Source organism: Procambarus clarkii, chromosome 13 (genome assembly GCF_040958095.1).
Source record: "Procambarus clarkii isolate CNS0578487 chromosome 13, FALCON_Pclarkii_2.0, whole genome shotgun sequence".
NCBI classification, from domain to species: Eukaryota; Metazoa; Arthropoda; class Malacostraca; order Decapoda; family Cambaridae; genus Procambarus; species Procambarus clarkii.
Window position 1 is genome coordinate 50859170 of NC_091162.1, and position 18677 is coordinate 50877846.

General features: G+C 30.5%; 1 protein-coding gene across 1 annotated transcript in view; it reads left to right on the forward strand.

Moving 5' to 3' along the window:
- The first annotated feature begins 919 nt into the window (after window positions 1-919).
- Window positions 920-18677, forward strand: part of LOC138364495 (piggyBac transposable element-derived protein 4-like) — a 197564-nt gene continuing 179806 nt past the window's right edge. Inside the window, exons 1-2 of the mRNA XM_069324139.1 lie at window positions 920-1377; window positions 1506-2266. Of these exons, the coding sequence (XP_069180240.1) occupies window positions 920-1377; window positions 1506-2266 (1219 nt within the window). The remainder of the gene's footprint in view (window positions 1378-1505; window positions 2267-18677) is intronic.

An 18677-nucleotide genomic window follows, 5' to 3' on the forward strand; every position in this document is an offset into this window, starting at 1 on the left:
AAGATGATGACAAACGTCAAAATATTGCTAAACTCGATGATTTTTAGTACAAAACAAAATGCAAGAAAACTTGCTTAAAAATGAATAATTTGCGAAATTCTGAGTTTTGAAGGCCAAATCACATATCGTGAGAAAACATGAAGTAGTATCGAAATATTGGTAAAAACGAATACCTTTACGTAAAGTGACACTACATGAAAAACGTGAAAAAAGTCTCTATATTACCAAATTTGAAGATTTTTACTTCAAATCATAGAGCGAGGTTTCGTATTTTTTTAGATCCTAGAAAAGACATAAAAATGTTGTTTCCAATACAAGTGATAAAAATCAATGTGTTTTCATTAAAATTAACTAAAATGTTCCCGATTTTCCGTTTATATTACCAATGGAAGATGTACACGTTAAACCGCTCTAATCCAGCTGAAACGTCGATATATGCAATAAAAACAGAACTTCTCCCCTTTTCAATATCTTACTCAGTATTTTACCGAGAAACAAATAGTTCATTGAAAATGAAGTATTTAAGGTTATTTTCTAATCAATTATGTGTTTGCATAATTTTTATCGTATATTTAACACTTTCGCGCTTTATATTAGAGATAACTCGTCACCGTTTTTTCTTACGATTCCGCATAACAGCCTACTTTTCTCGTCCATTGAAAAAATATTTCTATAAATTCCATTTTTTAACCGAAATGGATGGGGATACTCTCAGATTTTTCTCCATGAAATTCCCGTTCTCCCTCACCGAACACATGGCATCTCGGCCTACCCGATCACGTGGTCGGCCCATTGTTTTGTTGACACTGCAAGTGCCCACACTGTGCTCCCCTCTCGCGTCAAACGTGACCCGTTTTACGCATTTATTTCCGTTCCGTTTCCGTTCTCGTGTACCTAAAACCCATTCAATACCTTCAACATGGATGCTGCACCAGGAACAAGTAGTGGAACGCAAAAGAAAGGTAGGAAATCTAGGAAAGCAGAAGAGATCGCCATGATTCACGATCTGTATCGTGGGGTCAAGCTCACTCCATCCAAGATTCCCAACGTTGTTGAAGCCTTTTCAGGGTCTTCTGATAATGAATTTGAGGCTGACGAACCTGAAAATGATGTGTTATATGAGGTTTCCACAACTGATGATGATATTTCGAGTGAGAGCGAGGATGAGAGTGAAGAAGAAGCCCCTGCCCCGCCACGCGGAAACCGCACGTGTCCGGTACCAAAGAGGGCTAGGCTGGGTGATGACTGGAATCGTAGCAATACTCCTCCCATCGTTGATGACTTTTCTGCAAACCCTGGCCTAACAATTCCACTACCTACTACTCCATTGCAGTTTTTACAACTGTTTTTCACTAGAGCAGTGGTTGAATACTTAGCGTATGAAACCAATTTGCATGCCACACACATCATACATCTCATGGCTGACTCAGCAAGAAACACGTGGAAACCAGTGTCTATGAAAGAAATGGCCCGATATTTGGCCCTGTGCATACTGATGGGCATAGTGAAGATACCTACAATGAGGATGTACTGGCAGACACCATGTCGTCTGCTCGGTTCCAACACATTTCTAAGTTCTTCCACATGTATAACAAAAAAGGCGTTCCAGTGAATAATAGTGACCGACTGATAAAAGTGAGACCACTAATGGACTATTTTTCAGAAAAATTTGCATCTGTATATATCCCCAAAAAAGAATTGAGTCTCGATGAGGGTACAATGGCATGGCACGGCCGCCTCTCTTTCAAGGTCTACAATCCCAACAAGCCTGATAAATATGGTGTAAAATTTTATATGTTGGCCGAAGGGACATCAGGCTACATATATAAATTTGATGTGTATTGTGGAATTGGAAAAACGACAGTGGAAACCGTGATGGGGTTGATGGCGCCCCTAGTCAACAAGGGTTATCATCTGTATATGGATAACTACTATAACTCGGTAAGCCTAACAGAACAATTACGTGAAGTGGGTGTTTACACATGTGGCACACTTAGACTCCAATGTGGCGCCCCCAAGGATCTGCAACAAGTGGTAAAGGGTAAAATGGCAACCGACACAACCCTATACATGCGTAAGGATAACACCTTTGTTATAGTTTGGAAGGACAAGCGCCCCGTCTCTGTCATCACCAATATCCACAATGCCGACACTACTCAAGCACAGCGCAGGAAACGCGTTCGTAAACGTGACAGGAGAACTGGAGTAGAAATAGTGAAAATGAACAAACCCAAGGCCATAGTGGATTACAATAAGTTCATGAAAGGTGTAGATCATTTTGATCAAATTGTCAAATATTATGAGTTTGCAAGAAAAACCCACAAATGGACCAAGAAGATCACTTTCTATATTCTGCAAATGGCCATGCACAATGCATACGCATTGTATAACCACTACTCAACAGATACAAAAAAACTAACACTATTAGAGTTTCACTCAGTAGGAATAAAAGCCTTATTGGCATGGAACAGCGAGGAATGGCCAACAACAACAAGTATACCACATGTTCCCGACATAGATGCCAGCGCAGCTCCTCCTGCTGACGCGGCAGTTTCAACACCCGGCACATCTGGTGCGAGGCGTCCTCTGTTCATCTCAACACCTCAAGCCCACTCATCAACCACAAATTCTGAAATGGACATTGAGGACATAGAACCACTTGATGTTTCTGATTTCATAGAAGATTCTACTACAAGTTTGGTGGTTCCTGTAGAAGACAATATTCCTCCAGTGCATCCAAGAAATACAAGAATTATAGATTCAGAACAACGTCTCAACTACAAGTTGACGCATGAACTCGTGCACTTGGCTAAAAAAAGAAGATGCCGTGTTTGTTACAAGTCTGGCAAAAGGAGGGACGTGATATATGGATGTAAAACTTGTGATGTGGCACTGTGCGCTGCGCCTTGCTACACAAGGTACCACCGAAGAAAGATATTTTGGGTGGAGAAAAAATAACCACCGGCAACAGCTTCACTCCACCTAAAAAACATCAGATGAGCAACTTCAGGATCAGAAGCCTGAAGATGGTGGAGTGAAGAAAAAATGCTCAACTGTTGATCTTCAATCAACATAGACAGGGTAAGTACACCTATTTGGAATTTTTTATCATGTATAAGAAGTTATATTATATACGTTTTGTAGAGAATTTATTTGCGAATTTTTTGGTACCAGAATGAATATTATATCACATAAACTTCTATGAGTAAAAAAAAAAAACACAAAGTATGTTTGGGGGTGTGGCGGGTGTGGCTCTGGGTGTGGCGGCCGTGTGGCAGTGGGTTCCCTTTAGCCGTTGATATATCCAACACGTGGGAAATATTTGTATGTGTTATGTATATGTCTCTGTAGGGAATTTTACTGCGATCACTGTCATACAAATTATAAAATGTTTCAACAAGTATAAACATGACAAACATCAAACGAACGAAAACAATGCGTTCGTTTCTGCCGCGAACGCATACTGAGCGACGTGGTTCTATATTTGGCGCTTCTCTTACACATGCTTTGTACAAATGTTATACATTTCATCTTATAGAAAATTTTATTGCGAACACATTGGTATAAAAAAGAAATACGTACATAGAAAAGTAGGGTCAGGAAACGTATAAATGTATAAACTTTCCAAGCATGATTTCCCCCCTGTGTTTTCACCAGTGCGCTCGCGGCTAACTACTCTCCACTTCACACACTCTTGCGGGTGGGCAATTACCTATATTAAACATTCATATGCATATGTCCGTGTAGAGAATTTTATTGCGATTCCAATGATACCAAAATTAGTGATGTAGGACAACTGTAGGCTTCGCAACCATTAAGAGAGTGGAAACATTTTGTTGCTGTTTGGCGCTCTCGGCGAGTGATCTGCATAGTTTTTTATTTGGTGTTGATACTCCTTATGCTTGGGCGGCATTTTATAGGTATGCTCTTATAGACAATTTCATTGCAAACACAGTGATACCAAATTTAAATACGTGCGCCTTCAATTATTGTCAGGACAGTCAAAAGAGTGTACACTTTTTCGGTCTTACCGCGTAGGAGCGCGAAGTGCCGAAAGCATCTGGGGTATTGATTTTTTTTGAGCGCCGAGAGCGCGAAAGTGTTAATGAATTAATACCAATAAACTGAAAATTCACAAAAACGTGGAAAAACTGCAAAATATTCGGCCTAATTCGATGATATTTTGCTAAAATCACTTAAAGGAAAATTGGATATTTAACGTCAAATATTGCTAAATTCGATGATTTTTAGAACAAAACAAAATGCAAGAAAACTTGCTTAAAATGCAAAATTTGCGAAATTCTGAGATTTGAAAGACAAATCACATATCGTGAGAAAACATGAAGAGTTATCGTAATATTGGTATAAACGAATATATTTACGAATAATCACAATACATGAAAAACGTGAAAAAAATCGCTATATTACCAAATGTGAGGAATTTAACTTCAAATCATAAAGCGAGGTTCCATATTATTTAGATCCTAGAAAAGACATATAAAGATGTCGTTTCCAATACAAATGATAAAAATCAATGTGTTTTCATTAAAATACTCTAAAATGTTCCTGATTTTCTGTTTTTATTACCGATGGAAGATGTACACGTAAAACCGCTCTAATCCAGCTGAAAAGTCGATATATGCAATAAAAACAGAACTTCTCCCCTTTTCAATATCTTACTCAGTATTTTACCGAGAAACAAATAGTTGATTGAAAATGAAGCATTTAAGGTTAATTTCTAATCAATTATGTGTTTGCATAATTTTTATCGTAAATTTATTGACATAATACCAATAAACTGAAAATTCACAAAAACGTGGAAAAACGGCAAAATATTCGGCCTAATTGGATGATATTTTGCTAAAAACATTTAAAGGAAAAGGGGATATTTAACGTCAAAATATTGCTAAATTCGATGATTTTTAGTACAAAACAAAATGCAAGAAAACTTGCTTAAAATGCAAAATTTGCGAAATTCTGAGATTTGAAAGCCAAATCACATATCGTGAGAAAACATGAAGTAGTATCGAAATATTGGTAAAAACGAATACCTTTACGTAAAGTGACACTACATGAAAAACGTGAAAAAAGTCTCTATATTAAGAATATTTGAAGATTTTTACTTCAAATCATAGAGCGAGGTTTCGTATTTTTTTAGATCCTAAAAAAGTCATGAAAATGTTGTTTCCAATACAAATGATAAAAATCAATGTGTTTTCATTAGAATTAACTAAAATCTTCCTGATTTTCCGTTTATATTACCAATGGAAGATGTACACGTAAAACCGCTCTAATCCAGCTGAAACGTCGATATATGCAATAAAAACAACTTCTCCCCTTTTTAATATCTTACTCAGTATTTTACCGAGAAACAAATAGTTCATTGAAAATGAAGTATTTAAGGTTATTTTCTAATCAATTATGTGTTTGCATAATTTTTATCGTATATTTAATGAATTAATACCAATAAACTGAAAATTCACAAAAACGTGGAAAAACGACAAAATATTCGGGCAAATTCGATGATATTTTTTCCTAAAATCACTTAAAGGAAAAGAGGATATTAAACGTGAAAACATTGCTAATTTCGATGATTTTTAGTACAAAACAAAATTCAAGAAAACTTGCTTAAAATGCAAAATTTGCGAAATTCTGAGATTTGAAAGCCAAATCACATATCGTGAGAAAATATGAAGAATTATCGAAATATTGGTATAAACGAATATATTTACGAACAATCACAATACATGAAAAACGTGAAAAAAATCGCTATATTACCAAATTTGAGGATTTTAACTTCAAATCATAAAGCGAGGTTTCGTATTATTTAGATCCTGGAAAAGACATATAATGATGTTGTTTTCAATACAAATGATAAAAATCAATGTGTTTTCATTAGAATTAACTAAAATGTTCCTGATTTTCCGTTTATATTACTGATGGGAGATGTACACGTAAAACTGCTCTAATCCGGCTGAAACTTCGATATATCCAATAAAAATATAACTTCTCCCCTTTTCAATATCTTACTCAGTATTTTAACGAGAAACAAATAGTTGGTTGAAAATGAAGTATTTAATGTTTTTTCTAGTCAATTATGTGTTTGCATCATTTTTATCGTATATATAATGAATTAATATCAATAAACTGAAAATTCAAAAGAACGTGAAAAACGGCAAAATATTGCCAAATTCGATGATATTTTGTTTAAATCACATAAAGGAAAAGATGATGACAAACGTCAAAATATTGCTAAATTCGATGATTTTTAGTACAAAACAAAATGCAAGAAAACTTGCTTAAAAATAAATAATTTGCGAAATTCTGAGATTTGAAGGCCAAATCACATATCGTGAGAAAACATGAAGTAGTATCGAAATATTGGTAAAAACGAATACATTTACGTAAAGTGACACTACATGAAAAACGTGAAAAAAGTCTCTATATTAAGAAAATTTGAAGATTTTTACTTCAAATCATAGACGAGGTTTCGTATTTTTTTAGATCCTAAAAAAGACATAAAAATGTTGTTTCCAATACAAATGATAAAAATCAATGTGTTTTCATTAGAATTAACTAAAATCTTCCTGATTTTCTGTTTATATTACCAATGGAAGATGTACACGTAAAACCGCTCTAATCCAGCTGAAACGTCGATATATGCAATAAAAACAACTTCTCCCCTTTTCAATATCTTACTCAGTATTTTACCGAGAAACAAATAGTTCATTGAAAATGAAGTATTTAAGGTTATTTTCTAATCAATTATGTGTTTGCATAATTTTTATCGTATATTTAATGAATTAATACCAATAAACTGAAAATTCACAAAAAACGTGGAAAAACTGCAAAATATTCGGCCCTCTTCGATGATATTTTGCTAAAATCACTTAAAGGAAAAGGGGATATTTAACGTCAAATATTGCTAAATTCGATGATTTTTAGAACAAAACAAAATGCCAGAAAACTTGCTTAAAATGCAAAATTTGCGAAATTCTGAGATTTGAAAGCCAAATCACATATCGTGAGAAAACATGAAGAGTTATCGTAATATTTGTATAAACGAATATATTTACGAATAATCACAATACATGAAAAACGTGAAAAAAATCGCTATAATACCAAATGTGAGGATTTTAACTTCAAATCATAAAGCGAGGTTCCATATTATTTAGATCCAAGAAAAGACATATAAAGATGTCGTTTCCAATACAAATTATAAAAATCAATGTGTTTTCATTAAAATACTCTAAAATGTTCCTGATTTTCTGTTTTTATTACCGATGGAAGATGTACACGTAAAACCGTTCTAATCCAGCTGAAACGTCGATATATGCAATAAAAATAGAACTTCTCCCCTTTTCAATATCTTACTCAGTATTTTACCGAGAAACAAATAGTTGATTGAAAATGAAGCATTTAAGGTTAATTTCTAATCAATTATGTGTTTGCATAATTTTTATCGTAAATTTATTGACATAATACCAATAAACTGAAAATTCACAAAAACGTGGAAAACGGCAAAATATTCGGCCTACTTTGATGATATTTTGATAAAAACACTTAAAGGAAAAGGGGATATTTAACGTCAAAATATTGCTAAATTCGATGATTTTTAGTACAAAACAAAATGCAAGAAAACTTGCTTAAAAGGCAAAATTTGCGAAATTCTGAGATTTCAAAGCCAAATCACATATCGTGAGAAAACATGAAGAGTTATCGTAATATTTGTATAAACGAATATATTTACGAATAATCACAATACATGAAAAACGTGAAAAAAATCGCTATAATACCAAATGTGAGGATTTTAACTTCAAATCATAAAGCGAGGTTCCATATTATTTAGATCCTAGAAAAGACATATAAAGATGTCGTTTCCAATACAAATGATAAAAATCAATGTGTTTTCATTAAAATACTCTAAAATGTTCCTGATTTTCTGTTTATATTACCGATGGAAGATGTACACGTAAAACCGCTCTAATCCAGCTGAAACGTCGATATATGCAATAAAAACAGAACTTCTCCCCTTTTCAATATCTTACTCAGTATTTTACCGAGAAACAAATAGTTGATTGAAAATGAAGTATTTAAGGTTAATTTCTAATCAATTATGTGTTTGCATAATTTTTATCGTATATTTTATGAATTAATACCAATAAACTGAAAATTCACAAAAACGTGGAAAAACGACAAAATATTCGGCCTAATTCGATGATATTTTGCTAAAATCACTTAAAGGAAAAGAGGATATTAAACGTGAAAATATTGCTAATTTCGATGATTTTTAGTCCAAAACAAAATGCAAGAAAACTTGCTTAAAATGAAAAATTTGCGAAATTCTGAGATTTGAAAGCCAAATTACATATCGTGAGAAAACATGAAGAGTTATCGTAATATTGGTATAAACGAATATATTTACGAACAATCACAATACATGAAAAACGTGAAAAAAATCGCTATATTACCAAATTTGAGGATTTTAACTTCAAATCTTAAAGCGAGGTTCCATATTATTTAGATCCTAGAAAAGACATATAAAGATGTCGTTTCCAATAAAAATGATAAAAATCAATGTGTTTTCCTTAAAATACTCTAAAATGTTCCTGATTTTCTGTTTTTATTACCGATGGAAGATGTACACGTAAAACCGCTCTAATCCAGCTGAAACGTCGATATATGCAATAAAAACCGAACTTCTACCCTTTTCAATATCTTACTCAGTATTTTAACGAGAAACAAATAGTTGGTTGAAAATGAAGTATTTAATGTTTTTTCTAGTCAATTATGTGTTTGCATCACTTTTATCGTATATATAATGAATTAATATCAATAAACTAACAATTCAAAAGAACGTGGAAAACGGCAAAATATTGCCAAATTCGATGATATTTTGTTTAAATCACATAGAGGAAAAGATGTTGACAAACGTCGAAATATTGCTAAATTCGATGATTTTTAGTACAAAACAAAATGCTTAGAAAACTTGATTAAAAATAAATAATTTGCGAAATTCTGAGATTTGAAGGCCAAATCACATATCGTGAGAAAACATGAAGTAGTATCGAAATATTGGTAAAAACGAATACATTTACGTAAAGTGACACTACATGAAAAACGTGAAAAAAATCTCTATATTAAGAAAATTTGAAGATTTTTACTTCAAATCACAGAGCGAGGTTTCGTATTTTTTTAGATCCTAAAAAAGACATAAAAATGTTGTTTCCAATACAAATGATAAAAATCAATGTGTTTTCATTAGAATTAACGAAAATCTTCCTGATTTTCTGTTTATATTACCAATGGAAGATGTACACGTAAAACCGCTCTAATCCAGCTGTAACGTCGATATATGCAATAAAAACAACTTCTCCCCTTTTCAATATCTTACTCAGTATTTTACCGAGAAACAAATAGTTCATTGAAAATGAAGTATTTAAGGTTTTTTATAATCAAATATGTGTTTGCATAATTTTTATCGTACATTTAATGAATTAATACCAATAAACTGAAAATTCACAAAAACGTGGAAAAACGACAAAATATTCGGCCTAATTCGATGATATTTTGCTAAAATCACTTAAAGGAAAAGAGGATATTAAACGTGAAAATATTGCTAATTTCGATGATTTTTAGTACAAAACAAAATGCAAGAAAACTTGCTTAAAATGCAAAATTTGCGAAATTCTGAGATTTGAAAGCCAAATCACATATCGTGAGAAAACATGAAGAATTATCGAAATATTGGTATAAACGAATATATTTACGAATAATCACAATACATGAAAAACGTGAAAAAAATCGCTATATTACCAAATTTGGGGATTTTAACTTCAAATCATAAAGCGAGGTTTCGTATTATTTAGATCCTAGAAAAGACATATAATGATGTTGTTTTCAATACAAATGATAAAAATCAATGTGTTTTCATTAGAATTAACTAAAATGTTCCTGATTTTCCGTTTATATTACCGATGGAAGATGTACGCGTAAAACTGCTCTAATCCGGCTGAAACGTCGATATATGCAATAAAAATATAACTTCTCCCCTTTTCAATATCTTACTCAGTATTTTACAGAGAAACAAATAGTTGGTTGAAAATGAAGTATTTAAGGTTATTTTCTAATCAATTATGTGTTTGCATAATTTTTATCGTATATTTAATGAATTAATACCAATAAACTGAAAATTCACAAAAACTTGGAAAAACTGCAAAATATTCGGCCTAATTCGATGATATTTTGCTAAAATCACTTAAAGGAAAAAGGGATATTTAACGTCAAATATTGCAAAATTCGATGATTTTTAGAACAAAACAAAATGAAAGAAATCTTGCTTAAAATGCAAAATTTGCGAAATTCGGAGATTTGAAAGCCAAATCACATATCGGGAGAAAACATGAAGAGTTATCGTAATATTGGTATAAACGAATATATTTACGAACAATCACAATACATGAAAAACGTGAAAAAAATCGCTATATTACCAATTGTGAGGATTTTAACTTCAAATCATAAAGCGAGGTTCCATATTATTTAGATCCCAGAAAAGACATATAAAGATGTGGTTTCCAATACAAATGATAAAAATCAATGTGTTTTCATTAAAATACTCTAAAATGTTCCTGATTTTCTGTTTTTATTACCGATGGAAGATGTACACGTAAAACCGCTCTAATCCAGCTGAAACGTCGATATATGCAATAAAAATAGAACTTCTCCCCTTTTCAATATCTTACTCAGTATTTTACCGAGAAACAAATAGTTGATTGAAAATGGAGCATTTAAGGTTAATTTCTAATCAATTATGTGTTTGCATAATTTTTATCGTAAATTTATTGACATAATACCAATAAACTGAAAATTAAAAAAAAACGTGGAAAAACGGCAAAATATTCGGCCTAATTCGATGATATTTTGCTAAAAACATTTAAAGGAAAAGGGGATATTTAACGTCAAAATATTGCTATTTTCGATGATTTTTAGTACAAAACAAAATGCAAGAAAACTTGCTTAAAATGCAAAATTTGCGAAATTCTGAGATTTGAAAGCCAAATCACATATCGTGAGAAAACATGAAGAATTATCGAAATATTGGTATAAACGAATATATTTACGTACAATCACAATACATGAAAAACGTGAAAAAAATCGCGTTACCAAATGTGAGGATTTTAACTTCAAATCATAAAGCGAGGTTCCATATTATTTAGATCCTAGAAAAGACATATAAAGATGTTGTTTCCAATACAAATGATAAAAATCAATGTGTTTTCATTAAAATACTCTAAAATGTTCTTGATTTTCTGTTTATATTACCAATGGAAGATGTACACGTTAAACCGCTCTAATCCAGCTGAAACGTCGATATATGCAATAAAAACAGAACTTCTCCCCTTTTCAATATCTTACTCAGTATTTTACCGAGAAACAAATAATTGATTGAAAATGAAGTATTTAAGGTTAATTTCTAATCAATTATGTGTTTGCATAATTTTTATCGTATATTTAATGAATTAATACCAATAAACTGAAAATTCACAAAAACGTGGAAAAACGACAAAATATTCGGCCTAATTCGATGATATTTTGCTAAAATCACTTAAAGGAAAAGAGGATATTAAACGTGAAAATATTGCTAATTTCGATGATTTTTAGTACAAAACAAAATGCAAGAAAACTTGCTTAAAATGCAAAATTTGCGAAATTCTGAGATTTGAAAGCCAAATCACATATCGTGAGAAAACATGAAGAATTATCGAAATATTGGTATAAACGAATATATTTACGAATAATCACAATACATGAAAAACGTGAAAATAATCGCTATATTACCAAATGTGAGGAATTTTAACTTCAAATCATAAAGCGAGTTTCCATATTATTTAGATCCTAGAAAAGACATATAATGATGTCGTTTCTAATACAAATGATAAAAATCAATGTGTTTTCATTAAAATACTCTAAAATGTTCCTGATTTTCTGTTTTTATTACCGATGGAAGATGTACACGTAAAACTGCTCTAATCCGGCTGAAACGTCGATATATGCAATAAAAACAGAACTTCTCCCCTTTTCAATATCTTACTCAGTATTTTAACGAGAAACAAATAGTTGGTTGAAAATGAAGCAAGCATTTAATGTTTTTTCTAGTCAATTATGTATTTGCATCATTTTTATCGTATATATAATGAATTAATATCAATAAACTGAAAATTCAAAAGAACGTGGAAAACGGAAAAATATTGCCAAATTCGATGATATTTTCTTTAAATCACATAAAGGAAAAGATGATGACAAACGTCAAAATATTGCTAAATTCGAAAATTTTTAGTACAAAACAAAATTCAAGAAAACTTGCTTAAAAATAAATAATTTGCGAAATTCTGAGATTTGAAGGCCAAATCACATATCGTGAGAAAACATGAAGTAGTATCGAAATATTGGTAAAAACGAATACATTTACGTAAAGTGACACGACATGAAAAACGTGAAAAAAGTCTCTATATTAAGAAAATTTGAAGATTTTTACTTCAAATCATAGAGCGAGGTTTCGTATTTTTTTTAGATCCTAAAAAAGACATAAAAATGTTGTTTCCAATACAAATGATAAAAATCAATGTGTTTTCATTAGAATTAACTAAAATCTTCCTGATTTTCCGTTTATATTACCAATGGAAGATGTACACGTAAAACCGCTCTAATCCAGCTGAAACGTCGATATATGCAATAAAAACAGAACTTCTCCCCTTTTCAATATCTTACTCAGTATTTTACTGAGAAACAAATAGTTCATTGAAAATGAAGTATTTAAGGTTATTTTCTAATCAATTATGTGTTTGCATAATTTGTATCGTATATTTAATGAATTAATACCAATAAACTGAAAATTCACAAAAACGTGGAAAAACGGCAAAATATTCGGCCTAATTCGATTATATTTTGCTAAAATCACTTAAAGGAAAAGGGGATAGTTAACGTCAAAATATTGCTAAATTCCATGATTTTTAGTACAAAACAAAATGCAAGAAAACTTGCTTAAAATGTAAAATTTGCAAAATTCTGAGATTTGAAAGCCAAATCACATATCGTGAGAAAACATGAAGAGTTATCGTAATATTGGTATAAACGAATATATTTACGAACAATCACAATACATGAAAAACGTGAAAAAAATCGCTATATTACCAAATTTGAGGATTTTAACTTCAAATCATAAAGCAAGGTTTCGTATTATTTAGATCCAAGAAAAGACATATAATGATGTTGTTTTCAATACAAATGATAAAAATCAATGTATTTTCATAAGAATTAACTAAAATGTTCCTGATTTTCCGTTTATATTACCAATGGAAGATGTACACGTAAAACCGCTCTAATCCAGCTGAAACGTCGATATATGCAATAAAAACAGAACTTCTCCCCTTTTCAATATCTTACTCAGTATTTTACTGAGAAACAAATAGTTCATTGAAAATGAAGTATTTAAGGTTATTTTCTAATCAATTATGTGTTTGCATAATTTTTATCGTATATTTAATGAATTAATACCAATAAACTGAAAATTCACAAAAACTTGGAAAAACTGCAAAATATTCAGCCTAATTCGATGATATTTTGCTAAAATCACTTAAAGGAAAAAGGGATATTTAACGTCAAATATTGCAAAATTCGATGATTTTTAGAACAAAACAAAATGAAAGAAAACTTGCTTAAAATGCAAAATTTGCGAAATTCTGAGATTTGAAAGCCAAATCACATATCGTGAGAAAACATGAAGAGTTATCGTAATATTGGTATAAACGAATATATTTACGAACAATCACAATACATGAAAAACGTGAAAAAAATCGCTATATTACCAATTGTGAGGATTTTAACTTCAAATCATAAAGCGAGGTTCCATATTATTTAGATCCCAGAAAAGACATATAAAGATGTGGTTTCCAATACAAATGATAAAAATCAATGTGTTTTCATTAAAATACTCTAAAATGTTCCTGATTTTCTGTTTTTATTACCGATGGAAGATGTACACGTAAAACCGCTCTAATCCAGCTGAAACGTCGATATATGCAATAAAAATAGAACTTCTCCCCTTTTCAATATCTTACTCAGTATTTTACCGAGAAACAAATAGTTGATTGAAAATGGAGCATTTAAGGTTAATTTCTAATGAATTATGTGTTTGCATAATTTTTATCGTAAATTTATTGACATAATACCAATAAACTGAAAATTCACAAAAAACGTGGAAAAACGGCAAAATATTCGGCCTAATTCGATGATATTTTGCTAAAAACATTTAAAGGAAAAGGGGATATTTAACGTCAAAATATTGCTAAATTCGATGATTTTTAGTACAAAACAAAATGCAAGAAAACTTGCTTAAAATGCAATATTTGCGAAATTCTGAGATTTGAAAGCCAAATCACATATCGTGAGAAAACATGAAGAATTATCGAAATATTGGTATAAACGAATATATTTACGTACAATCACAATACATGAAAAACGTGAAAAAAATCGCTGTTACCAAATGTGAGGATTTTAACTTCAAATCATAAAGCGAGGTTCCATATTATTTAGATCCTAGAAATGACATATAAAGATGTTGTTTCCAATACAAATGATAAAAATCAATGTGTTTTCATTAAAATACTCTAAAATGTTCTTGATTTTCTGTTTATATTTCCGGTGGAAGATGTACACGTAAAACCACTCTAATCCAGCTGAAACGTCGATATATGCAATAAAAACAGAACTTCTCCCCTTTTCAATAACTTACTCAGTATTTTACCGAGAAACAAATAGTTGATTGAAAATGAAGTATTTAAGGTTAATTTCTAATCAATTATGTGTTTGCATAATTTTTATCGTATATTTAATGAATTAATACCAATAAACTGAAAATTCACAAAAACGTGGAAAAACGACAAAATATTCGGCCTAATTCGATGATATTTTGCTAAAATCACTTAAAGGAAAAGAGGATATTAAACGTGAAAATATTGCTAATTTCGATGATTTTTAGTACAAAACAAAATGCAAGAAAACTTGCTTAAAATGCAAAATTTGCGAAATTCTGAGATTTGAGAGCCAAATCACGTATCGTGAGAAAACATGAAGAATTATCGAAATATTGGTATAAACGAATATATTTACGAACAATCACAATACATGAAAAACGTGAAAAAAATCGCTATATTAACAAATTTGAGGATTTTAACTTCAAATCATAAAGCGAGGTTTCGTATTATTTAGATCCTAGAAAAGACATATAATGATGTTGTTTTCAATACAAATGATAAAAATCAATGTGTTTTCATTAGTATTAACTAAAATGTTCCTGATTTTCCGTTTATATTACCGATGGAAGATGTACACGTAAAACTGCTCTAATCCGGCTGATACGTCGATATATGCAATAAAAACAGAACTTTTCAATATCCCTTTTCAATATCTTACTCAGTATTTTACCGAGAAACAAATAGTTGATTGAAAATGAAGCAATTAAGGTTAATTTCTAATCAATTATGTGTTTGCATAATTTTTATCGTAAATTTATTGACATAATACCAATAAACTGAAAATTCACAAAAACGTGGAAAAACGGCAAAATATTCGGCCTAATTCGATGATATTTTGCTAAAAACATTTAAAGGAAAAGGGGATATTTAACGTCAAAATATTGCTAAATTCGATGATTTTTAGTACAAAACAAAATGCAAGAAAACTTGCTTAAAATGCAAAATTTGCGAAATTCTGAGATTTGAAAGCCAAATCACATATCGTGAGAAAACATGAAGAATTATCGAAATATTGGTATAAACGAATATATTTACGTACAATCACAATACATGAAAAACGTGAAAAAAGTCTTTATATTACCAAATTTGAAGATTTTTACTTCAAATCTTAGAGCGAGGTTTCGTATTTTTTTAGATCCTAGAAAAGACATAAAAATGTTGTTTCCAGTACAAATGATAAAAATCAATGTGTTTTCATTAGAATTAACTAAAATGTTCCCGATTTTCCGTTTATATTACCAATGGAAGATGTACACGTTAAACCGCTCTAATCCAGCTGAAACGTCGATATATGCAATAAAAACAGAACTTCTCCCCTTTTCAATATCTTACTCAGTATTTTACCGAGAAACAAATAGTTAATTAAAAATGAAGTATTTAAGGTTATTTTCTAATCAATTATGTGTTTGCATAATTTTCATCGTATATTTAATGAATTAACACCAATAAACTGAAAATTCACAAAAACGTGGAAAAACTGCAAAATATTCGGCCTAATTCGATGATATTTTGCTAAAATCACTTAAAGGAAAAGGGGATATTTAACGTCAAATATTGCTAAATTCGATGATTTTTAGAACAAAACAAAATGAAAGAAAACTTGCTTAAAATGCAAAATTTGCGAAATTCTGAGATTTGAAAGCCAAATCACATATCGTGAGAAAACATGAAGAGTTATCGTAATATTGGTATAAACGAATATATTTACGAATAATCACAATACATGAAAAACGTGAAAAAAATCGCCATGTTACCAAATATGAGGATTTTAACTTCAAATCATAAAGCGAGGTTCCATATTATTTAGATCCTAGAAAAGACATATAAAGATGTCGTTTCCAATAAAAATGATAAAAATCAATGTGTTTTCCTTAAAATACTCTAAAATGTTCCTGATTTTCTGTTTTTATTACCGATGGAAGATGTACACGTAAAACCGCTCTAATCCAGCTGAAACGTCGATATATGCAATAAAAACAGAACTTCTACCCTTTTCAATATCTTACTTAGTATTTTAACGAGAAACAAATAGTTGGTTGAAAATGAAGTATTTAATGTTTTTTCTAGTCAATTATGTGTTTGCATCATTTTTATCGTATATATAATGAATTAATATCAATAAACTGAAAATTCAAAAGAACGTGGAAAACGGCAAAATATTGCCAAATTCGATGATATTTTGTTTAAATCACATAGAGGAAAAGATGATGACAAACGTCAAAATATTGCTAAATTCGATGATTTTTAGTACAAAACAAAATGCAAGAAAACTTGCTTAAAAATAAATAATTTGCGAAATTCTGAGATTTGAAGGCCAAATCACATATCGTGAGAAAACATGAAGTAGTATCGAAATATTGGTAAAAACGAATACATTTACGTAAAGTGACACTACATGAAAAACGTGAAAAAAGTCTCTATATAAAGAAAATTTGAAGATTTTTACTTCAAATCATAGAGCGAGGTTTCGTATTTTTTTAGATCCTAAAAAAGACATAAAAATGTTGTTTCCAATACAAATGATAAAAATCAATGTGTTTTCATTAGAATTAACGAAAATCTTCCTGATTTTCTGTTTATATTACCAATGGAAGATGTACACGTAAAACCGCTCTAATCCAGCTGTAACGTCGATATATGCAATAAAAACAACTTCTCCCCTTTTTAATAACTTACTCAGTATTTTACCGAGAAACAAATAGTTCATTGAAAATGAAGTATTTAAGGTTATTTTCTAATCAATTATGTGTTTGCATAATTTTTATCGTATATTTAATGAATTAATACCAATAAACTGAAAATTCACAAAAACGTGGAAAAACTGCAAAATATTCGGCTTAATTCGATGATATTTTGCTAAAATCACTTAAAGGAAAAGGGGATAATTAACGTCAAAATATTGCTAAATTCGATGATTTTTAGAACAAAACAAAATGCAAGAAAACTTGCTTAAAATGCAAAATTTGCGAAATTCTGAGATTTGAAAGCCAAATCACATATCGTGAGAAAACATGAAGAATTATCGAAATATTGGTATAAACGAATATATTTACGTACCATCACAATACATGAAAAACGTGAAAAAAATCGCTGTTACCAAATGTGAGGATTTTAACTTCAAATCATAAAGCGAGGTTCCATATTATTTAGATCCTAGAAAAGACATATAAAGATGTTGTTTCCAATACAAATGATAAAAATCAATGTGTTTTCATTAAAATACTCTAAAATGTTCTTGATTTTCTGTTTATATTTCCGATGGAAGATGTACACGTAAAACCACTCTAATCCAGCTGAAACGTCGATATATGCAATAAAAATAGAACTTCTCCCCTTTTCAATAACTTACTCAGTATTTTACCGAGAAACAAATAGTTGATTGAAAATCAAGTATTTAAGGTTAATTTCTAATCAATTATGTGTTTGCATAATTTTTATCGTATATTTAATGAATTAATACCAATAAACTGAAAATTCACAAAAACGTGGAAAAACGACAAAATATTCGGCCTAATTCGATGATATTTTGCTAAAATCACTTAAAGGAAAAGAGGATATTAAACGTGAAAATATTGCTAATTTCGATGATTTTTAGTACAAAACAAAATGCAAGAAAACTTGCTTAAAATGCAAAATTTGCGAAATTCTTAGATTTGAAAGCCAAATCACATATCGTGAGAAAACATGAAGAATTATCGAAATATTGGTATAAATGAATATATTTACGAACAATCACAATACATGAAAACGTGAAAAAAATCGCTATATTACCAAATTTGAAGATTTTAACTTCAAATCATAAAGCAAGGTTTCGTATTATTTAGATCCTAGAAAAGACATATAATGATGTTGTTTTCAATACAA